The 24,865-nt window shown below is 44.6% G+C and overlaps 1 protein-coding gene across 1 annotated transcript in view; it reads left to right on the top strand.

Annotated features, from left to right (window-relative positions):
- Positions 1 to 23,405, top strand: part of ANKRD22 (ankyrin repeat domain 22) — a 39,685-nt gene extending 16,280 nt beyond the window's left edge. Inside the window, exons 2-6 of the mRNA XM_053311343.1 lie at positions 5,588 to 5,779; positions 8,099 to 8,206; positions 14,277 to 14,354; positions 18,623 to 18,721; positions 22,796 to 23,405. Coding sequence (XP_053167318.1) covers positions 5,588 to 5,779; positions 8,099 to 8,206; positions 14,277 to 14,354; positions 18,623 to 18,721; positions 22,796 to 22,873 — 555 coding nt within the window. The 3' untranslated portion in view covers positions 22,874 to 23,405. The remainder of the gene's footprint in view (positions 1 to 5,587; positions 5,780 to 8,098; positions 8,207 to 14,276; positions 14,355 to 18,622; positions 18,722 to 22,795) is intronic.
- Positions 23,406 to 24,865: the final 1,460 nt, after the last annotated feature.

Below are 24,865 nucleotides of genomic sequence, written 5' to 3'. Positions count from 1 at the left end.
CCTGCCCCCAGTCCCTGGGTATGCGACCCTGGCAGTCAATATGGGTAAATAACGAAGTCAGAACTAGGGCCTACCACTCCAGATTACTTTTTATAAAATCTATAGGGATGAGGTCTTTTCCTGGGGCCTTTCCCGCTTTAGATTGCGAGACAAGGGACTCAACCTCCACTGCAGTGACCGGTGGCCAGCTAGGCAAGTCTTTTATGTCCTTTGGAGGGGGACCAGAGTTTGCCATTACATCCTCTTATAGGCTCTGGAAGTGTAGTTACTGCTGGAGGGATGTGGGAATCTATTGGGGTTATGCCATTTTAGGAAAGGTTGGCCATGATGCACCAAAATGTGGAGGAGTCCTTATCTTTGGCTGCTTGGATAAGTTGTGACTAAGTGGCCCTCATGGCCTCTCTCTTCTTGGTTGTCAATAGATGTTTATATAGTTTCTTGAGTTGTGAAAAGTGTGAGAGGCCCTCTAAGGTGCTAGGCCCCAGTGCTAGCACTGTAGGAGAGGTAGGCGGATGTAAGGGCTTTCTTTGCAGACCTTATCGAACCAGGGTTTGGATGGACGCCCGGGTGGCTTTGAAGTGTAGTCCACTTTCCTAATTAAATGTTGTTGGAATTCATGTACTAACGTGTCATACATCTCCAAAGGGGCAAATGATGAACCCTTTGAAGTGAGGTCTTGCTGTTAAGTCAGGAAGGGTTCTGCTGCAAGCAATTCTTAATATTTTTTGATCAAGCTGAGGTGTCCATCTGGCATGGCATCTCCTCTGACCCTCTGGTAAAATATTGGGAGTGTAGCAAGTTTCCAGGTGTAGCTGTTGAGCCAAGGGCGCCAGTTCGAAGAGAAGTGGGAAATGGTCACTATCTACATGGGGCATGACTTCAAAGTTCACAACAAAAGGTTGCAGGTTCCCAGTAACAGCAATATAGTCTATGGTGCTTGTTTTTGTACTGGATAGATATGTAAATTCTCCTGGGTGATCACTTTCCAGTGAGCCATTTAGGATTTGAAGGTTACGTCTGGCAGTCATTTGTGCTAGGCAGAGCCCCACAAAATTTGCTCTCTGATCCTTTGACAGGTGGGACAGGGGTAGGAGCTCAGATCCTGGATGATGGATGGGTAGCTGATGTCGAGTAAATAGGGTGTGGTCATCTGGTCCCATCCTAGCATTGAAGTCACCTCCCATCACCACCAGCGCTTTGGGATTGGTCAGCAGTAGGTCATTTGTGTACTGCTCAAGGTCAGTCCATACAGACCAAATTACAGGTTTCCGTTGCTAAGGTGGTAGATATACATTAATTAACAGCAGCAAACTGGGACCAAAATGGATTAGTAAGGCCATAGCATATTGTTTTAAAGAGGTGAGGGGTGTCACCATTACCCGTATGGAGGTGGAGACAAGTATTGCCAAACTTCCTTTGAGCCTTCCATTCCCAGTCCCAGATATAGCCACCACAGAGAATGAGTGGAATCCATTGCGTGTAAGGTCAGCTGCCATCCAGGTTTCCTGAGCTAGGATTGTGTCAAATTTTTAGATGAAGCTGTTGCAGTCTGTGTCTCTGCAACAAACCCATGTGGCAACGTTCCATGATGTGAGCTTGATCCCATGATGGTCTAGGGCAGTGATTCTCAAACTTGGGTCCTCAGGTGTTATTGGACTTCAGCTCCCATAATCCCCAACCAAAGGCCACTGAGGCTGGGGATTATGGGAGTTGAAGTCCAATAACACCTGAGGACCCAAGTTTGAGAATACCTGGTCTAGGGGATGTCACAAGGTCAGGGCAGTTGTGAGATTAGCATGTTCATCAGCAGGTCCATTGGGGGGTTGCAGCTGATGCCTAGGTATAGTGGATAGAGAAGCCTCTGTTAGCATCCTTCCTGTGCTCCCAGGGGGCTCTGAAGTATCACTCTGGGAACCTGCTGATTCCTTCAATATCTGTCCTGTCTCCCTTCCCTGGGGCTCAACAGGGGGACCATCTGAGCTCACTGTATCAGTTGGCTTGTCTAGCATGCTCAGCATGCTATTGGGCTTAGAGTGCCAGCAGTCCTGCTGGATCGTGAGTGTTTTGCCAGGATCATGCCCCTGGATGTGGCTGACCTCTGCGGGCTCTAGGAGACATTGATGAGAGCTGAGACAGGGTGACCGATCGCTCTGCATGATCAGGCTGTCTGGAGCAATCAGTGCAATGAGATTGTCAAAGTGGGGATCGCTGGCATAAGGCAGTCTTAAACTGGGTGCCAGCATGGTGCTGCTCCTCAGGGGAGAGGGGCATTGTGCATCGTCCTTCTGAGCTGGAAATGTGGAGAGGGGCTAGGGCAGTGAATTTTCTCCTGAGTCAGCCTGCATTCAATATGTCCCTCTGCAAGTAGTGGAGTTAGCACGTATGGGCCCTCTCTAGAGATAGGGATGTTCACATCTAGGAAGGAGGTGGCTGATGGTGAAGGTCTCATCCTCAGCGCGGGCTGTCATACAGGAGGAATGGAGGGGCCAGAAGATTCAATTTCAGACTCATTATCTGAGGATATGGATCATCAAAGTGCGCTGTAAGTTTTCTTTTGGGCTTTCTGGATGTATTTGTAGTGCCTTATGTCTCCATTTCACTTTCTGAGTCAGAGCTCAAGTCAGAAAGGGAGTCCTCTGTACAGGTTAGAGCCTTTGTATTGTGCCTTGCTTCTGCTATTTTAATTTTTAATTCAGCAAGATCCTGGTAAATTACCTTTATCTTGGGACTTTGTGTAGAAGGGTTAAGTTGAGGTGAGCTTAAAAGAGTGGGAGCTTTGACCAGGACAGGAGATTTATTGCAGTTTCTCCTAGAGCAGAATGGTCTAACCCCCATGTCCATAAAGCAACACCGGGCAGCAAGGCAATAAGAACTTACATGATCAGTCAGCCTTGAGAGGAGTGAAGGAATAGCAGCTGTTTTAAAAATGAGAAAAAGTCTTTTGTAACCAGCTCTAGAGGGAAGGTAGTGAAAATCTCTCAGTTCTATGGTGTCAAGTTGCAGCATTAAGAGCTCCAATAATGAAGCCTCTATGGCTTTCCTGTTTGCCCAAAGTTGGCAGTCCCTACCAGGCAGCTCCATGAGGACTTGGTGTGGTTGCAGGATTCTGTGATAACTTTGTCTTATGCCAGTATCCGGTTTATGTGGCAGATTTTGAGCCCACACCGTGAGGGTGGGGACAGGCTGGAGATTACAGTCTGTGTGTGAGCACTGCCCCTGCGTAAATTATTCTAAGTCAAGCCTGAGTTTGTCCAACTTAGTAGAGATTTTATTTAGTTTAGATGTCAATGTAATTAGAGTCTAGGCCGTCAAAAGGCATGAATCACCAAGATAGTGAGTGAGGAGTTCCCGGGGGAGATGAATATCAGACACGGCAGATTTAGGGGCCCCTTTTTTCCGTTCCCTGGGGTGTCTCTGGTCTGATCGTTTTGCTGGATCTGAGATATTTGGATTTATTTGCAGCTCCCCTATGCAGTCCTTGTTGGGTTGGGGTGGTGGTTCTGATTTATCAGTGGCCAGGGTTATAGATCTGTTCGTACCATGTGGGATGGTACTCACTGTTTCCCTTTGCTTCATTGGTGAAAGGAAGAGATCAAGCTTAAGCTGTTTTCCCCTCCTCCTTCTTCCAGATTGAGTTTGGGCAACATTTTCAGTCTCAGGACTTGTTATCCTTGCTTCGTTTTTCCCCTTTTGATGGCATGATGGATCGAGGGAGAGGTGCCCTTGGAGTGAATTCTGTAAGGAGCCTCGTTAGGTAGCTGCTAGCCGATTGCCATCTTGGCTCCTCCCCCAATGGGGCTGTTCTCACGACCAGCTTGGGGCAGCCCAGCTGGGGTTAGGCTGCTCATGAGAAGCAGCAGGATCCTTGCAGTTCCTTCCGCTTCCTGCCCAGCTAACCCTCCTAAACAACCCAACTGTTCGTTGATGTTAAGGGTGCGCACACACCCTTATCCCAGCTGCTGGGTTTCGTAGGTCTCCTCAAGCTGAGTTTCCCCAAGGGGACACAGAGATGGGCACATAGAGTGCCTGTCTGATGGGGGAATCTCCCAATGCATCGCATGTGCCACATGGTGCGTTGTGGGATGCCCGGAGGCTGGAACCTCCCCCCCTGCTCAGACCCCTCTACTCTGCTCTGTGCTTCATGGAGCTTCACAGAGAGCAGGGCTGAGTTCAGAATGCATTCTCACTACCTTCACCTTGCTCATCTGTTGGGAAAGTAAGGTTTACCCTGCATTCCCCGCCCCCGCCTGCCTGTGCACCCTGCCGATCATGAGAATTGCCTCAGTGTCTTTGTCACATCTGATTCACTTGGTTCTCTTTTATTTTATTTTTCTTTATTTCCCCTATTTTAAATGAATACAGATATAAGCTCGTATTGGTGGCAACTTGGGACCAGGCCTTCTCTGTGGCTGCTCCAGCGCTTCAGAACACACTCCTTGCTGAAATAAGAGCATCTCCTTCTCTGTTTGTTTTCAGGAGGACCCTGAAGACGTACCTATTTTCCCAGGCTTTTAACTGAAATCTAATTTTGAAAATTTAATGTGTTTTTATCTATTGTGATTTTTATCTGTTTTATGAATTTTAAGTGTTTTATATTTTATACTATGTTTTAATCTGTACAAAGCCTAGAGATGTCTATATTAGGTGGTATAGAAGTTCAATGAATGAATGAATGAATAAGCAGTAGGGGGAAATAACTTTCACATACTGCCTCACCCACTTTCCCTCGAGTTGAGGACTTGGCTGCTTGTCTTTATTAATTACTGGTGGCAGACTCCCTTTAATTCAGTTTACTGTGCCTGTCCAATGAAATGGGTGGGGATATTGCCAGCAGATACTGTGGAAAGTATGACGAGTAATGTGTGGGAGAAAGAGAACGAGGCTATTCTCATGATCAGCAAGAATTGAGCTAGGAAAGGCTAGCCTGATTTCTCCTGATCTTGGGAAGCAATGGGAGCCTCATGGCTCCTGGCGGCAAGCCCATGTAAATGCCCCCCCTAAATAAAGTTAGTGTAGCGCGCACTCTGCTAACCCTGTTTCTCTGATTGTGTGTCGCCTTGGTGTGATTCCACAAGTAGCCCTCCGACTGGGGGGCTACAACCAGCCTCCCGGTGTTGCAGGGCTCCTTAGACTATCCTGCACACTCGCACAGAACATGCTGGGACTTCTGGGGGCCAGGAGGCCCCTGAGACCTGCCACCCCAACCGGCTCCATGTACAACACCCTTACCATTTGTGTACCGTGGCTGTCATGAGACACAGTCCTAACAAGGACAGGGGGTAATGGGACACTGCTACTGTGGTCACAGACGCAACACAACTGCTTGGGAGGACAGTGTTTGTTCTACCAGCATTACTGTAGTTTCTCCTATTTTCCAAAATGGCGAATTGACCACCATACCCAGACGTCTACTGTTCCTATGCTGAACCTTGCAGAAAATATCCCACTGTCCTGGGATCTAGATGCACAGGAAAGCTCACTGCATACCCACAACAAACCCTGAGAAGCCTTAGGGCTGCTGAAAAAATTGGTTAACCCTGAGCAGTTTTGTGACCATGTTCTTCTTTCTTTCCCTTTTCTCCCCCAGCCCATTTGTCAGGCAGCTTATAATAATGACTTAAATGAACTTCAGCTCCTGTTGGAGGAAGATGGCAATAATCTGAACATCCAGGACAGCTTTGGCGGAGACACGCCCTTAATCTGTGCCTGCAAACAGGGACACAACAGAATAGTCAGTTACCTTCTGAAAAGAAATGCTGATGTGAACATCAAGAATAAGGTGAGCAGCAACAAGTACATAGCCCAAAGGGTGGTCTGGCATTTTTGAGCATAAGGGAAGGTGTTCCATCCTCAACATAACAGGTTAAATTAAAGCCTATTGAATATTCATATGTATAAGCAGTAGTGGCCCGCCCGTATTAACCAACTAGAGGGGGAGAAAAACAAGCTGCAGCTACTTCAGTATCGGCAGCTGCTCTCTCTCTGCCTGCCAGCCCTGCCCCAGCTGGAAACAAGCCATGTAGGCTGGTCATTTGATCAGTAGGGGAGGGAAATCTTCAACCAGGTGCATGTCATGACAAGGGGTGGGGATTACCCAATTCAAGTTATGAATACAATCAATTCAGCTCAATCCCAAAATAATTCAATTCAGCTGGGGTGGGGCCAGAAAGAGTAAGAGAGCAGCTACCAGTGCCAAAGCAGCTGTGGCTCATTTTATGCCCTTCCAGCTTGTTAGTACAGACTACTACTGGGTGTAAATGAAACAAATCCCCACTAACTGGGCAAAGAGGCACCTTTTTAACATGGCGATTCTCTTTATTTAGCAGGGGGATAGTAACTGGCCCTGTCCACCCCCAGCGCAGTACCTCCAGTGACTGTTGCTGGTGTCTATCTTATGTTTCTTTTTAAAATTGTGAGCCCTTTGGGGACAGGGGTCCATCTTATTTACTTATTATTTCTCTGTGTAAACCACCCTGAGCCATTTTGGAAGGTTGGTATAGAAATCGAATCAATGAATCAATAATAAATAAATGTTACATGCCGATAGCCAATCAAACAATGGCCAACATTAACAACATTAAATGTGTTAAATAAATAAACATGATGTGCACTGAACCAGTGATGGTGTGATCCCCACCAGGGCTGCTGTAGACTCATAAGCAGCCCTGGTGCTGTTGAGAATGAGAGGCTGTTGCAGTTACCGCAGATATTCCCACTGTGGAGAATGGAAATAACGATTCACAATAATTAAGAACCATTTGTTCTCAACAGCATCAGGGCTGCGCTTGAGTCTGCAGCAGCCCTGGCACAAATTGCACTGTCACCGGTATGGTGTAGATCTTGTTGGTCAGTGTTCTCAGGCTCCTCCTCCTCCTCCTCCTCCTCCTCCTCCTCCTCTTGCTGTGCAGAGGCGTATCTAGGGGAAATAGCGCCTAGGGCAAGCACTGAAATTGCACCCCCAGTCCAAACATCTGACACCCATCTTTCAGATAACTTTACCATAATATCAGCTCAAAAATACAAGCCAAGCTCATTAATCTTTTAATATTTCAAAAACTATATAGCAGTGGATTTAGCCAGACCAAAAAATGCTGGAAAACTACGAATTTCAGTATGCTGGGGCTCATGAAATACCCAAATACTATGTGGAGGTATACTTGGAAAACTAAACAGAAGTGCCTGTCTAATTCTCTATTATGAATTGTAGCATCACTATTACATAAGTTTTAAAAATAAATGGAGAATTTGACTTTCCCCAGTTACTCTGGAAATAATTAAAGGATATGCAGAGTAAACTGTGTCACTGCTTGTAATATATTCTAGTATTTCAGAAAGACAGTTAAAATGAGAGAAAGAGAGCAAGAAACTCCCAGTGGGCCTTAATACTAAGGATTTCACACTGATTCAAAGGCAAACTCATCATTAATAGCCATATTATTAAGACATCACATTTAACTCACTTATCACAAGAAGCAAAGTAAGAGCAAATGAATACAATCCTAGCTCATAAGCTTCAGCTCAGTATTCACAAGCTCTGAGTCTCTGTACATAGTTCCAAACTAAATATGTGTACAGTGACATATATATTATATATATTATATATATATTTTTTTAATATTTACCTGTAGCCTCTTGGGGGGGGGCTTCCTAAAGGCCATGGGGGGTCTGCAAAGTTTCCCCTCCTCCTCTGGCCTCTAGGGCCTCGCAGGGACCATTTGAGCATGTGCAGTGGCCATTTTTAAAAATATGTTTTTAAAATGGCCGCTGAAAACAAAATGACCACCGCACATGTTCAAATGGCCCCTACAAGGCCTGGCATGGCCTAGGGCCTCATAAAGGTCATTTGAGCATGTGCGGTGGCCTTTTTGTTTTCGGCAGCCATATATTTTTTTAAAAAAATAATTTTTAAAAATGGTGCCCCCTTCAAGTGGTGCCCGGGGCACGTGCTCTGTCTGCCGTACCCTAGATACACCCCTGTCACTGTGGGAAGTTCGTGAAAACATGGCAAAGGCATTCAAAACATTTCCTGTTTAGAAACACATCACAGAATGAAAATTCTTTGTTCAATGATACTTATAGCTCTCTTATTTCTCTCCAGAAAGAGCGGACATGTTTGCATTATGCTGTCAGAAAACGATTCAGCTTCCTTGACTACCTGCTCATTATCATTCTTATGCCAGTTATGCTTATTGGGTATCTCCTCATGGTAAGCTATGTGAAAACCAAGCATGAAAATTGTAGCCTTCTACGCCTAGATCTCTCTCTCTCTCAATTTCCTGGATATGTTTGGGATATTATGTACATTAGGGATTTGCAAACTTTTTCAACATCAACATCAAAATGTTTCATCTACAAATGGCCTTTTCGAGTGTTTAATCTGACACCATTTAATTAAGCACCCTTTAATTAAAGGGCCTGTTTCAAGCTCGGAACTAAACAACCCCATTTCAATTCAAAAAGTTTTGACATTTTGAGAATCATTTTGGAGGCTTGTTTTTCCATTGCTGATTAATTTTTTGGCACTGGCTTCTGACTGGCTTGCAATATCCTTGGTTGGATTGTTATCATACAATCAAGTGTTGTTATGGGCAACTGTGCCCCCATTGACTGGGGGTGGGGAGGGGGAGAGAGCCCAAATGGATGGAGTTTCAAAATGTACTCAAAGGGACTGGGAGGCAGAGAGAGCCCTTATAGTGTGCCTCTCTTGAAAAGGATACATCAGGAGAGGAGGAAGGAATCAAGAAAGGTTTGATTTTGTGGTTTTCTCAGTGCCAAGTATAATATGCTGTAGGGATGTGCACAGAACTGTTCAGTACTCCATTCTAGTAGTGCCGAACTGATTCTGTGGAGCAGCATCTGAGCCAGCTCAAAGGTGGGGGAATGGATATCTTTAATGGTGGGGGAGTGTGTTCTGGAGGGGCAGTAGCATACCTCCTTGCCGCCCCATTGCTTCCTCAGAGCAGAAGTGACTGGAAGTTCCCAGTGCGCATGTGCACTGGGAACTTCCGGTCACAGGAAGCAAGAGGGTGGCAGGGAGGTATGCTGCTGCCCTGCCAGACCATTTGAATACACAGTGCTGGTGAGGGAAACACAGTGGGAGGGGTAATAGAACCCTCCCCCTCCTTTAAAGTTATCCACTTCTCGCCTCATACAGATCCCTAATATGTGGTGCTATTGCTGCTATAACTATCTGGTTTTCCTGGATCTCAGAATAACGAAGACAGGACTTGGGTGCTTGCCTTCCTTGAGTTGTGGTTTGTTTTGTTTGTGAGCTAGTGTTGTGGTGAGAAATGGACAGTAGCAGCTCTCTCTCTCTCTCTCTCTCTCTCTCTCTCTCTCTCTCTCTGATATTCCTTGGTGATTGCTATGATGAGCTCCATGTCCGGCCTTGAGACTTACTTGTGCTTCACTCACTGCTCTGGTCTGCTATTCAATCTGTACTGCAAGATTGAAAATGTGGCTGAAGTTGTTCTAGATCTCATGGCTATGCTTACTAGGGATGTGCGTTTCGTTTAGGATACAAAACGTTTTGTGAACAAAACAGGCCATTTCGGCTGTTTTGTAGCCAAAACAATGCTCAAAACACCCAATGCCCAAAACAGAAAATTTTGTAGCCAAAACAAAACATCCCTGTTTCGGATACAAAATGTTTTGTTGTTTTGGAACTCCATTTTGCAATTGTGAAAAGTCTTTCTCCTTCCGTCTCCATTTTGAGTTTTGACATCTGTTTGAATTTCCAGCCCTTCCAGCCCGCAGATTGGCCAGCGAAAGCATGAGCTCATCTGCTGGCAATTGCCTCCTTATTCCTTTTAAGCAAATTTAAGGGTAAATTTTACCCTCATTGGCCAGTGGGGCAGTGTGCATTTCATTGTTGTTGTTTCACACTGTTGTGTGTAGATCAGTTGCATTTCGGACGGGGGGTGGGATGTGGATGTGCATGACCTTTGGAAATCTGCCTGATTTTTTCCAAAGCTCTGCTGTTGTTGGTGTGATGTTAATGTTATTTGGGGTGGATTGGGGGCAGAAAGGGGGCCTTAGGGACAGAAGAGTGGTTCAGGTGGTAGTGCCCCAATGGGTGCCTGCTGCCACCCAGATTCCAAAGGAATTGGGAAAAGGGCTGATTTTTAAAGAATTTCTGAAGTTGAAATTACTTTGGGGTGGATTCGGGGCAGAAAGGGGGCCTGAGGGGCAAAACAGTGGGTTGGGTGCAAGTGCCCCAAGGGGTGCCTGCCACAACCCATATTCCAAAGGAATAGGGCAAAGGGCTGATTTCTTAGGAATTGTTGGAAGTTTACGCTTCTTTAAGGTCCCCCTCAGGGAATAATGGAGGTTTCAGCAGACCCATAACTCCACCTGGGGGGGCACTGGGGTGGCCAGGAGTGAGTGGTGGTGTAGTGCACATAGGGTGCCAACCGCCCCCATGGGGTGCTAACCCATGGGGTGCTGGGTTCTGTTGTTTCTGAGGTGTTTCTGAGTGTAGATTCTCTGGTAGCATATGAGATTTTCAATGACAAACCATGAATCCACTCTCATATGCTACCAGAGAATCTGAATCTACACTCAAAACATCTCAGAAACAACAGTACCCAGTACCCCATGGGTTAGGAACCCATGTGGGTGGTTGGCACCCTATGTGCTCTCCACCACCACTCGCTCTGGGCCACCCTGGTGCCCCCAAGTGCATTTATGGGGCAGGAGTTATGGAGGTCCATCATTCCCTATGGGGAAGAACTTTACAGACACACAAACTCCATTATATGTTTAAAAATCAGCCTTCTGCCCAATTCCTTTGAAATAATTCTGGCAGCTTCCTTGCCCCCACTGGGCACTACCACCCACCCTACTCTGCTCTGGGCCACCCCTTTCCCCCCAACATGAAGCTATACTTTTGCTAAAACCTCAATTCTTCCCTAAGGGGAAAATCCTATACTTCAAAACTTCACCAAAACCCAGCCCTTTGCCCAATTCCTCTGAAATTTGGGTGGTAGTTTCCACCCATTTGACACTACCACCCCCACCCACTAGTTTTTCCCTGGGGCCATTTTTTAAAATCCAAAACATTTCAGATTTGGACTTTGCAATTTCGAACAAAGAACAAAATGGGGGTGTTTTGGATTCGAGCCAAAAACAAAACAGGAAAAAAGACAAAACGCACAACCCTAATGCTTACTGCTAGTAAGGGTGCTCCTGTGGCAGCTGTTGCACTGCTAGGAGTGTAGGGAGTCATAATTATATGGGAGAGAGCAATGATGTTACTGCAGCGCAGGCACTGTGGCTGAAAGTAGATTCTGGGTCAGTTATTCTTTCTTGGCTGTTTTTGGACTGTCTTTGAAATGTATGTTCTGTGTTGGGAGGGACAAATTCCCTTTTATTGTGTGCTTCTGCAGTGTTTTTGAAGGCAAGGTTGCAAAATGCAATCCAAATTGCAATGTAAAACTTATGCGCAGGGCACTCTGTGAAGCCATAGGGAACAATGGGGTGTTCTGAATTTTACTAGAAATGTTTTGAGTTTTGTCAAAACAACCAATTCAACTGACTTTTTGATGAAACAATTCAGCCATCTGTTTTGTTTTGAGCTTGGGGATGGGGGAAGGAAAATCTGTTTTGTGCACATCCCTAATGTACATTATATTTCTCTCTATTACAGGCATCATCTGATTAAATTTTGTATTCCTTTAGACATTAGGAAAGGGATGTGGGCTCAGCTCTGTTTCTTGTGTGTAATCTGATTTTTCAGTTCCACATTTACCACAAAGAAGAATATTAAATGACTTGTCTAGCAAGCCTGAGGTTGCCGGTTCAAATCCCTGCTGGTACCTATATTGGGCAGCAGCAATATAGGAAGATGCTGAAAGGCATAATCTCATGCTGTGTGGGAGATGGCAATGGTAAACCCTTCCTGTATTCTACCAAAGACAACCAAAGCTCTGACAACCAAAGCTCTGTGGTCACCAGGAGTTGACAGTGACTCGACGGCACACTTTACCTTTACCTTACAAATTAAGTTCTAAATGCACAAACATATAGCTGAATGTCAAAATGAGCCTGTAATCCATATCTTGGGGACCATTTCAAGGTTCAGGAATTTCAATATACAGTCTTTGCATGGATTGTCCCATGGCCATTGCACATGTATGTTTTCTGCAGTGAACATGTACCTTTAGAAGCCAGATAGTTAGTCAAAGCTTCTCAGCTCATTGGCACACAGTGAAAAATCTACATAGAAGTATCTTCAATGCAGGAATTTTGTAATACATGAAGTAGCCCATACTTTAAATTACATTCCACTGGGATCAATGGAACTTGTAATGCTTTTGAGATTGGAGGGAGCTCTATGAATTAGTATCATAATCACTTATAGAGGACACTTAACTTGGCGGACTGCAGATCAAGCCAATATGAGAGTGTCTGTTGCCAACAGCTGGACAGCTTCAGAGTACCAAAAAGTGATGGCAGAATATTTTTCAGGCAATGCTAAGATAATGCCACATCATTATTTGGGTGGTTGGGAACAGGGTAGGCCCTTCTATGAGGGAAAGTGTGGCAATTGCCTCAGGCAGCAGATGGGGTATGTGTGCAGTGGGTGCCACCACCTTGCCCCCTGCTGTAGGTATTATCCCACCTGTATGCCTCTGCCTCCCACCACTTCATCCCCTCTCTCTTTCTCCCCCCACCAGCTTGTCACTTCCATCAGTGCCCCCCTTACTCAATGACATGTACCCTTTTACTTATTTTTCTTAGTCTCTACAGCTCTCCCACTCTCTGGAGTTTAATAAGTAAAAGAATGTGTGGAGGAGAGAGGTGGTGGCCTAGAGCATCTTCTGCTCTCTTTCTCTTCTTTTTAAAAAAAATCTAGGGGGTGGGAGGAGCAGCAGCAACACTAATGTGCAGCCAGGTAACAGGAAGAGCGGAGTGCATTACCAGGCGAAGGGAAAGAGAGTGGAACATGTGCTGGGCTGGAGGGGAGAGTGGAGCACACCACCAGGAAAGGAAGGACAATGCTATGCCGCATTTGGGCCAGCCATGACTGTAGAAGATAAAGTTTTTTTAAATTAATCTTTATTTATTAAACACAGAGCATTACATAATTTAATATCACAGATCCCAGAATGCATAACAACTCACACACGTTAGATTCCTAGAGATCAGGTCTCTACTATTACTACTACTACTAGCAGTAGTAGTGCTAGTACTGCTATGCTATTTACAGACAGTCTAGCAGATGTTATTGACTGGGCTTGGTACTTTAATTATTGAGCCCTTTCCAAGGGTCTAGGATAACTAAAGAAGAATTAAAGATATCATCGTAGTATTTGTGCTGTCCCAGGTAGTGTGGCCTTCTGTAGTCGATGTGTTGTATTGATTGATGGCCAAGGTATCAAGATGGTGTTCAAGTTCTTTTGGTACTGCACCAAGGGCACCACTATTGTTTTCTTTTTCCAGAACCACTCAATTTCTATCTGAAGGTCCTTGTATTTATTTTCTCCAATTGTTTTTCATCAACTCGTCTATCCCCTCGGATTGTAATATCAATGATCAGAATACAGTTCTTCTCGATGAGTGTCAGATCAGGCGGGTTGTGTGCCAAATGCCTATCAGTTTTTAATTAATGTTACCAATCCAAAACTCAAACAAATATGAGCATTTTATAAATAACACACACCTTTCCATATTGGAATATAGAATAGGCAATACTTTAACATAATTTATTTAATTAAAAAATATTAAATCTTGCCTAATCACAAAGAAAGAATATGGTTTTGATTGTCCTGTTTGAAGATGCAACAAATGGGTTAATTTCTCTGCTGTAGCTATAAACCAAAGCTTATTGTACCATTCACCTAAAGATAATGTTCCTTGCTTCCAATGTTTAGTTATCACCATTCTAGCTGCTATCAACATATAAATCACTAGCTCTTTAGATTTTATTATTTTATTTTCCTCAGTAAATATTCCCAACAATGCTAGCTGAGGGTCCATTTTAATTTCCTGATGAATGGTTTTACCCATTTCTGCAAATACCAAGTCCCAAAAGCCTCTAATGCTTGGGCACATCCACCATAGATGAAAATATGTGCTCTTCTCATTACAGTGCTCTTCTCATTACAGAGCATATATTTATTTTTAGTAATATATGCCAATTTCACAGGAGTCATGTACCATCTATAAATTATTTTAAGATAATTTTAAGAGTAAGTTCTAATTTATCTGACTACTTTTTATGTATTTGACTTAGCTCACTGTGAACATAAAGTTCTCCTCAATCTTTTGAACAGGTATCCAGAACTAAGCAGAATGAAAATCTCATCAAGCTGTTACTTAGAGCTGGTGCTAATGTTAATGCTACAGATAATGTAAGTGGACCAATATCTGTGCAGAATGTTTTAGGATTCTGTTTACTCTGTGATCTAGCCCTTAGGGAAAGTCCTGTTCCCGAGAAGTTACATTGAAAGCTCATTTAGATTGTGAAAGAGTTTTCTGGCTCAGAGGAGCTCACCCTCTTTATTTCTGTGTGACTTCCTTTACTGAGGCTGTTTCCTGATTGCATGGATGCAAGCCCAGAGTAGTGGCACCTGCAAGGATGCAGTGGATACCTGTCAAGTTCAGGTCTAGAGACAGCAGCATGGTAAAAAAATGGGTTTAGTTCTAGAGAAGGCAGAATCCAAGGAACAGAAGCATCTATTGGTCAGAGCCAGGCAGAAGACTGAGTTCCACAATGAACCAACAGAGGTCAGAAGAGCTAGAGGTGGGAGTGTAATCCAAATCAGATGAGACCTATGGCAGTTGGAAGAGTTGAAACCTATGGCAGTTGGAAGAGTCAGAAGCTGCAGAAGGGAGGGGAGGACTCTAAAGCAATGATTCCATCTGATCAATTGTCCAGACCAATGAACTAGCTCTAGTTCTACTAGAACTTTATAAGCCTGGTGTGCTAGAATTGGCCCATGAGGGCCAGCTAATTGGGAGCAGTTTACATTGCAAGGATCCAGCAGTCAAGTAATATGCCACAGACTAGCACTTGGTAGGGTTGCAATGAAGGCCTTGGAAAGGATATTTAGATGCCATGATGTGTCTATACCTACAAAAATTAGAATTGTTGAGTCAATGGTTTTCCCCGTGACACTCTATGGATATGAAAGCTGGACTTGGAAGAAGCAAAATAGAAAAAGCATTGATGCTTTTGAACTTTGGTGCTGGAGAAGACTTTTGAAGATACCATGGACAGCCAGGAAAACAAACAAATGGATAATACAACAAATCAATCCAGAATTTTCACTTGAGGCACAAATGACCAAGCTCAAACTATCATAATTCAGACACATTATGCAAAAACCCAGCTCCTTTGAGAAGTCCATAATACTGGGAAAATTTGAAGGAAAGAGAAGAGGATGACCAGCAGCAAGGTGGATGGACTCAATTACGACAGCAATGAATGCACCACTGAGAGACCTTAAAGGCCAAGTTGAAGACAGATCATCCTCGAGAGAACCTATCTATGTGGTTACAAAGAGTTGACACCTACCTGATGGCACTTAATCAATCACATTGCACTCTTGAAGCCCAGGGCTCACTCTGGCAGACTTGAAGTAGGAGAAAGTGCTGGTTGTACAGGAGGTAAGCCACTGGAACTTAACTTCTGGAAGCCCCAGTTTGAGATCCTGCCCTTAGGCATCTGACAGTGGCTTCCTCTGAGGGTGTGAATTCTGCTGTGTCTTTGCATCAGGAGGTTATACCCAATTCAGAGACAGAGCAGATTATCAAGAGCATCAAATCATACAATGAAACAGCAGATAGCCTTTTCTACAAATGGGTGCTTTGGACTCATAGGTGACAATTAATTAACTGGTTAGTTATTCTTTCATTACATACTAGTAGTTCTTCTGTGGCACAATAGAAATGCACACAATTTGGGAAATACCATTTGACTCAGTTATAAGAAATTATTGTTAGCATTATATGTGATGCCAATAATATCTCCTGGACATTTACCGTCTGTGGGAGATACATTACTTTTCCACTTATAATTAAATATTGAAAATTTACAGCCATCTCTTGCCACTTGATTGAGCTTATGGTATGGAAATTATATATCCATTTTTGGAAGGGCGGTATATAAAAATAAATAAATAAAAATATCTAGAGAATTTGTTTTTTCTTTTATTTTTAATGTTGAGGGGAGATGTTTTTCTAAAATTCAGAGCAGCTAGAGAGCAAAGGGAAAGTGCAGAACTAATTCTGAACAGGAACTTGAATAGAATAACACAGGCCTGAAATAAGTCATTCAGAAACAGTTTTGTGTTGGAAGGAAGAAATGGGTGTATGAGTGATCCTTGGCTATACTCAGTGGCAGCTGGTAGGAACTAGGGGTGTGCACACAAACAGTTTGTGATGAACTGGTTTGCCTTGAACCAGGGCCGGTTCGGAGGTTCAATCGTGGATTGAACTGGACACTGTCAGGGGTGGCTGGGTGGGAGCAGCACGTGTGGATGCCACACAAATGGTGCCAAGCTGGTGGCTTGGTAAAGGATGGGGGAGCACACTGGGAGGGCAAGCTGTGGCACCGGCAGCCACAGCGCCTGGGTAAAGCAGATTTCCCCCTCTCTTGCCACCCCCGCCCGATCACCCCTTACCTTTTGAAGGGCCCCCACCCCCTGTACTTGTAAAGGGGAATCTTCACTGGGTTCCCCTTTACAGGTAATGGCTGCCTGGACTGTTCAGTCAAATAGACTAGACCAGCTGATCAGTTCAACCGAACCGGTTCATAGAAAGCTGCCATATACTGAGTCAGACCATTGGTCTATCTAGCTCAGTATTGTCTTCACAGACTGGCAGCAGCTTCTCCAAGGTTGCAGGCAGGAATCTCTCTCAGCCCTATCTTGGAGATGCTGCCAGGGATGGAACTTGGAACCCAGATGCTCGTCCCAGAGCAGCTGCATCCCCTGAGGATGGATCTTACAGTGCTCAGACTTCTAGTCTCCCTTTCATATGCAACCAGGGTGGACCCTGCTTAGCTAAGGGGACAAGTCATGGTTGCTACCCCACGACCAGCTCTCCTCAATGCAGTTCAGTTTGAATAGATTTGTATTTGAACCAAACCACATTTTTTTGTCTGTGCACACCCCTAGAGGACACTAGGGCTAGGGGGATGGAGGAGAGCCTACTCCCAAGGCAGGAGGTTCCTTCCCACCCACCATGCTTTCCTCCATACTGGTGAGGGAAAGCCCACTGACATGAAGGGAAGCAGAGAGAAAGGGAGAAAAGCAGGGGCAAAAAGAATACAGTGGTCCCTCGACTTACAAACTACTCGACATAAGTATTTTTCGAGTTACAAACGGCAGTTTTAGATCCGGTTTTAGATGCGGTTTTTTCGACTTACAAATTTTTAGATTGGGTTTCCTCGACTTACAAATTTTTAGATGGGGTTTCCTTGACTTACGAATTTTACATGCGGTTTCCTTGACTTGCCTGCCTGTTTACTGCCTGTTTATTCTTGAAAAGAAATGTTCCTGTGCAGTTTGCAAGCCTTACTGGGGGTCTGGGTCTTTTTTCTAGGCTCCGGAACGCATTAATCCGTTCCCAATGCATTCCTATGGTAAACCGCTTTTCGACTTACGAATTTTTCGACTTACAAATGTGCATTCGGAACGGATTAATTTCGTAAGTAGAGGGACCACTGTATATCAGAAACAGGGGTAAGCAGAAAGCAGGGCAAAAGGAAGAAACCAGAAAGTGGTGAGGCAGCAGCAACCAAAAGTGAGGGGTGGAGGGGAGAAAGCAGAAAGCAGGGGCCAAAAGGCAAAAAGAAAAGAAAAAAAGGGACAAAGCAGAAACAGAAGGTGGGGCCAAAAGGCAGAAGTGGGGAGAGAAGGAAGGGAGCAGAAGACACAAAAGGGGAGAAAGCAGAAGGCAGGGACCAAAAGGCAGGAAGTGTGTGGGGGTGGGGGTGGGGGAGAGAAGGCAGAGGCCAAAAAGCAGAAAGGGGAAGGGGAGAGATGCCAGGGGCAACAAGCCGGAAAGCAGAGAGCAAAAAAAGAAGGGCAGGGGGAGAGAGAAAGCGGGTCAGAAAAGAGAACTCAAGGGTGAGAAAGCCAGGACTTGCATCCACACCCACACCCAATCAAACAAAACCAAAAAGCTACCAGAGAACTTACTACTACAGGCAGCCAACAAATCACCCAAAGCACGGAGCTTCATCTAGCCCCCCTCCTTGCCTGTTGCTTCCTTGCTTGGTTTTATTGGCTACAACAGCCTACTAATCCAGCTGTTCAGCCAGAATGCTAGTGGGTGCCAGCCTGGCACTGACTACTCCAGGAATTTTTTAAAAATGGGTAAAAAATACACTTCCTGGTGACTTTAGGAGCTGTATTTTCTACCTATTTTTAAGCTATACTCTTCTGTACAACCTGAAGAAGCCACTGGATTCCACTCCTAGCCTAGAGTTTTATGGAAGAGTAGAACAAATGATTATAAAAATACAACAATTGTAATCATTAATAACATATGGAAAGCTTGAGAAGATAACTGTCTCATTTTCTTCTTAAAAATGAAGGATACCTTAATAGAGAAGCATGAGTACAGACCTGCAGTTTATGCTTGAAAAACTCAACATTTTGGTTCTTTCCAGTTAGGAAGGACACCTCTCCACTATGCCTGTGAAATGAAGAATGAGTCCATCATTCCTCTACTACTTGAAGCAGGTGGTGATCCTTCCATAACAGATACGGTAAGCAAGTTAGAACTCTTAAAATGGCTACAGTTTTGACTGTTTTCTCCTAGACCATCACACCCGTTATGAATGGTGGGACCTAGTTGTTTTTTCTCTAGGGAGGAAAAAAAATGTTTTTCCTATGTAGATCATAAGTTATTCTCCCCCTTCCCCATCTGCTGTTAGCTGGAAGGGGGTGTGTGTTCAGCACTCCTAGCAACCCTTTACAAATAATAATAATAATTACAAATAATCTCAACCCACAGACATTCTGATATGCAGAAGCAGTTGCCCATGAACTTGCTTCTTGAAATGGTCAACTGAGTCTCCGCAGAACAATCAAGAATGATCATCATAGTGAACCATATTTTTGTTTTTACTGGGTAACTGCATGGCATACAATATTTCCCCAGAGAACTCTAATGACCAAACTGGAGCCCTCAGTATCAGTAATGGTTTGGTAAATCCACTACAAAATCCTTCTCGCTGGTTACCTCATGTAGGTGGATGGTTTGCTCTGTTTCTGTTCCCTCTTAACTTTGTATGGTTTCCTTTAATTTCCATTCCACTCCCTTCTGCTAAAAATTGTTGGGTTTTTCTAAAAATCTGTCATAGAGAACAATATATATGTTTAAAGTATTCAATCTGTGGACATCTCTAGTTCTGTGCAAAACATTCTACAAATCCCAAAGTGTGTGCTTGGGAGCCACATCACTGCACCTCCACTTTCCCCACTTGCAGCACTTGTTTGAAGAGATCAATGTGAGGAGAGATCCGGTACACATTCCACATCACAGAGATGATCTCTTCTCATGTGCAGAATTTGTCTCTTCAGACAGAAATGGTGTAAGCATTGAGAATGGAGGGCAGGGGCGTATCTAGGGAAAATAATGCCTAGAGCAAGCACTGAAATTGCACCCCTGTCCAAACATCTGACACCCATCTTTCAGATAACTGCTATACTATGCTATGCTAATGCTATGCCGAACTCAGACACGATCTAGTTCCCACCCAAAAGGCTTGCAGTTCTATCTGCAACCCCTCAAAGGCGTAAAGGCATGAAAGAATAGCACACCTGAATGCCTGGTCTGGCTTCTCTATGCCATCCCACCCCCATCTCTAGCATGCAACAGAAAATGAAGGCAGGGGATGTGAGGGCGAAGGCACTGATTCTGAATGCATCTGCGTACACAGTGCCTTGATACTGCCACCCAGAACAAAACTCATTCCACACAGAGATGAAAAAAACTAGAGGGAGCACTCCCCCCCCCCGACCCCCCAACTCATTCCAGTACTGCCCCATTCCTTAAAGTTAAAGGAGAGGAAAATGGTGTTCTTTCAACTAGAACATGAGGACTTCTTTCCCCAAGGCATCACACATGGATCCCGAACAAAAGACTAAGATCCCAAACAAAACAGGAAACCATGGGGCATGTCTGGCTCTAATTTTTTTCCACCCTTGAGAGAACTCATATTCAGAACCAATTTTTCTTCCTCTTGTCTAGCATTCAGGAATGGGGTCAGGGTGCTTAAAGAAACCAGTTCAGCAGGGATGCAGCAGAAGAATTCCTGCCTCTTTTGCTTGCAATCAGATGCATTTTTACTGGAGCTGAGGAGGTTCCAACTTCACACACACTTACCCGGGAGTGAGCTTCACAGACCATAGCTGGATTTTCTTCTGAGTACACACGCACACGCACACACGCACACACACACACACACACACACACACACACACACACACCCCAAGTTCAAGTCCCCTTGAAGTGAATGGGACCTACTTCAGAGTAAATATGCTGCAGCTTTAACTGCAAGAAAAAGCAGATCTCCCACCCAGATCCACCCCTGCCCTTCCTCTCACAACTTCTTTTAAGTTTTTCTTTATAACAATCCCCTTTCTTCCTCCCCCCACCCCGTTGCCACCCCCATCCTTCTCACTTCAAACATCCGTAGCCATTGCTAGAAAGCAGAGCAGTGGGAAGAAGGAAATAATCTATATTATGTTTACCTCTCTCTGCTTCCCCCAAATGGTCTGCTTTACAGTAAAAGAAAACAGTTCACTTTCCATTCTGAAGGCGGGAGAAACGAGGAATCTTGATGCCTCTGAACCTAAGCTCGGCAGGGAGCTGCCACCCCTTTCCCCTTCTTGGCTGGAAGTAGCGTGTGCACCCGTGGGTGCTACTTCCTGCCAGTTCCGGCCAGAACCGCCCCCCCCCCATGCATGGGCTACTAGGAACCCCACCAGCAGCACTTGCCAATTATTTTCAACAATTATTTTCAAGCAGCGTTTTCTGGCTTTCAGGCAGCAAGCCTGCCTGAAATGAAACTGAGGAGCTCTCTTGGGCTCTAAGGAGCTTGGGGCCAAGCCCCCTTGCATGTGACACCACAAAAGGGAGTGGCCACATACAAAGGGGAATAGAGGCTTTCAGGCAGCAAACGCTGCTTGAAAATAATCAGCAAGTGCTGCTCGCTCGGGGGAGGGGGCTCTTGGGGGTGGGGTAGGTGCCGCGCACACTCTCCGCAGGCTTGCAGCCAATGGGAGAGCGCCAGCCCACCCCAACTCAGAGTCACGCCTGTGCAAGTGAGGGGGGTGCGGCCGTGGCAGGCAGCGGTGAGTGGCAGCGGGCCTGCCCGGTGGCGCCCGCTGGGATTGAAGGGGAAATTTTCACAAAAAATAAGATAATTATTTTAAATAAAATTGTGGTGGTTGGGGACATGGGTGGGGCATGGCAGGCACTTTGTGCCCCCCCCTGCAATTGGCGCCTAGGGCACGTGCCCTGCCTGCCCCACCCTGGTTATGCATCTGATGGAGGGTCAAGGTTTCAGAGCACATCAGCAAAGGAGTGGGGCTTCCCAGTGTGTTCTGGAGGAAACTGCATTAGAATATAGTGTCCATGCTTTAATCATGTCTGAAAAGGACTTGCGTGTCAACCCTGGTTTGCATTTGAATGGGAGTCTACATGTGAGCACTGTAAAATAGAGTACTCAGGGGATGGGGCTGCTCTAGGAAGAGCATCTGCATGCTTGCATGCAGAAGATTCCAAGTTCCCTCCCTGGCATTTCCAAAATAGGGCTGAGAGAGACTCCTGTCTGCAACCTTGGAGAAGCCTCTGCCAGTCTGTTTAGACAACACTGAGCTACATGGACCAATGGTCTGAGGCAGCTTCCCATGTTCCTATGCCTTATAAAAGCCATTCCACTGCAGAAGGGTCTGGGACCATATATTCTGTGATTAATTTTGTCAAGAGAATAATTTGAAGGTGGTTCAATGTCCGTTCTGGCCCTATCCACCCCCAGAGTAACTGGCCCTATGTGAGCTCTTGGGGACAGGGAGCCATCTTATATATTTATCATTTCTCTATATAACTGCTTTGGAAACTTTTGTTTCCAAATATATAAATATTAGTTGTTGTTGTTGTTGTTGTTGATTTTTTGCACTGAAATGATCTGTGGCTATGGGGACTATCATGCAGACCACCTGCACTTTTGAATTTGCAACTACATCAGTGTTGAAACAACAAAGTTAGTCATAGTGGGCAGAATCCAAAGGAAGCACATCCTGCATATGTCCCATCAACAGTAGTAATTCTTGCCCAACATCCATTCATATCTATACAGCTTGCAAAGGATTACTCCCTCTCAGAGTAACTTTGGAGACTGGACCTAAAGGTCTTTGGCGGCCCTCCTGCTGCAGGTTAATCATCATTTTTTAACATGTAGGTATTTGAGGGCACAAACTACACCACTCAGGACAGACTAAAGAGGATTTGGGGACCCCCAGGGGGTGTGGAGGCCCTGGACTTTGGCCTTGAAGTCCAGGGATAAGAGCGCCTCTTCTCCCTCTGGATGATATATCTTGGCTGACATGGGGCGCAGTGTCTTGGCAACATCCTGGACCTAAACCATGTTGGCGCTGCTGTGGATGCCTGCTTGTGCAATCACCTGTCCTCAATCATGTCAGGGGTTGCCTTATGTGTCCACAGCAGCCCCAGTTTGATTTACCGCAATGCCAAGATGTGCATCCTGTCAGCCATCAGTACTACCTTCTTTAATTACATCTAATACTGTTTCATTTACCTCTTTTTTTTTCAGGAAGGAGAGACTCCATTGGATATAGTACAAAGATTAAAGTTCAACAACATAGAATACATATTAAAGAAGGAATCCTAGACTATTATGGGATGTTCTCAAGAAGGTTATGAAGAAAGATTATGTGCTTGGGCAATTCATTCAAATCAGTGCCATTGGCTTGACCTATTGTTTACAATTGGCTTGACCTGTTGTTTACAGCAGCAGTGGGGTTTAGGTAACATAACTGTAGTGAACCTATGTTGAACCTGCTACTGTGTTCACATCACATTGATAAGTGATATGATTTTACCAGAAGGACATGATCAGTTTTGTAAACACTTAAACAATTGCAACAACTCTTTGAACAATTAAATGGCACCCTTGATTTTGATCTTCTTTTTATTTCCAAGCATGGTGCTTGTAAGTGTATGAGCCACAGTATTTATTTGATATGTAAAAGGTAAAGTGTGTCATCGATTCGATGTTGATTCCTGGTGATGACAGAGCCCTGTGGTTATTTTTGGTAGAATACAGAAGGGGTTTACCATTGCCATCTCCCGTACAGTATGAGATGATGCCTATCAGCATCTTCCTATATCGCTGCTGCCTGATATAGGTGTTTCCCATAGTCTCAGAAACATACCAGTGGGGATTTGAACCAGCAGTCTCTGGCTTGTTAATCAAGTCATTTCCCCACTGCCCCATTAGGTGATATGTAAGTGGTGCAGCGGGGAAATGCTCGACTAACAAGCAGAAGGTTGCCGGTTCGAATCCCTGCTGCTACTATATCGGGCATCAGCGATATAGGAAGATGCTGAAAGGCATCATCTCATACTGCATGGGAGCTCTGTTGCCAGATTTAGCTTTTTAAAAGCCAAATTTTGGGTTACCGCCCATTTGACTCACAAGTATACCCCTTAGGTTCTGGCCACACTGCATGGGAGCAGGCAATGATAAACCCCTCCTGTATTCTATTAAAGAAAACCAGAGGGCTCTGTGGGTGCCAGGAGTCGAAATCAACTTGACGGCACATTTTACTTACTTACTCTCTGTAAAAGTTATGATTCAAAACAGATTTGGAAATAAAGACCTGTTTTGTATTTCTTTACCATCTGTCACTAGGCCTGTTTTTAAATACATTGAATAATAATAATAGAACTGGTAGCCAAAAAGGTAGCTGATCCAAGAGAGGCCAACTTATACCATGGTCCAAGAGAAGACAACTTAGAGCATGGGTGCCACAGTGGGGGTTTGTGACATGCCTGGGCGGCAGCAGGAAGGTCATTCTGGCAGCACAGCCAGTCACTGCATTGCCCTCCAGGGCTAAATAGACACGCTTTTAATAAGTGTACTTAGTGCTCTCTTTTCACCCCTCTTTCCACTAAAAACAACATGGTGGAGGGGATTTTGATTGAGATTGCAGTGCATGGAGAAGGAGTGGCTAACCCATCCCCTTGAACTATTTTCTTTCCAAAAATCATCCCCTCAGTAGCTATTTTCTCCCAAGTATTTGCTGCAAATGGTCACTGGGGAGGTGTTCATGAACCTGTTCCTGGCTAAACACTCCATGGTTACTTTTGGACTAATATGGTGAATCAGCATGACTATATGGAACAGCTTTTTATATATCGATTTGTACAAAGTTTTGGTCTGAAAATGATGAGACAACAGAAATATGGCACAATCAGATTTATTTAGGGATTTATTCTTGATGGAAGGAAGCCAGAGGAGACAGAAAGCTGAGATATCAGGCTCTGCAAGATCCAGATGCCACTAGTTGATGATACTGGAGATGTCATTTCCCTCATTATTTATTGGAAACAGAACCTGGGAAACTGTTTACTGTGTGTGAAGGACTATTTATTTCTTCATATGTTAAAGAAATAAGGGACGACTCTGTAACTGGATTTGTTTCTTATCAACAAGGAAAAGCATAAATGTAGGAAGCAATTCTGAGACTACAAAACTGGAATTTAAAGGAAGGCGGCAGCAGAGCACAGACACCAGATTTTGATTGATTGACTGAGTGCATCAAGACCAGTTTTTAGGTCTGCCTATATGAAATATAACACACTACCCTAATACAGTTCA

Source organism: Hemicordylus capensis, chromosome 3, assembly GCF_027244095.1.
Source record: "Hemicordylus capensis ecotype Gifberg chromosome 3, rHemCap1.1.pri, whole genome shotgun sequence".
Lineage (NCBI taxonomy): Eukaryota > Metazoa > Chordata > Lepidosauria > Squamata > Cordylidae > Hemicordylus > Hemicordylus capensis.
The sequence above is the reverse complement of the archived record's forward strand: the minus strand, read 5'-3'. Positions and strand labels throughout refer to the sequence as shown.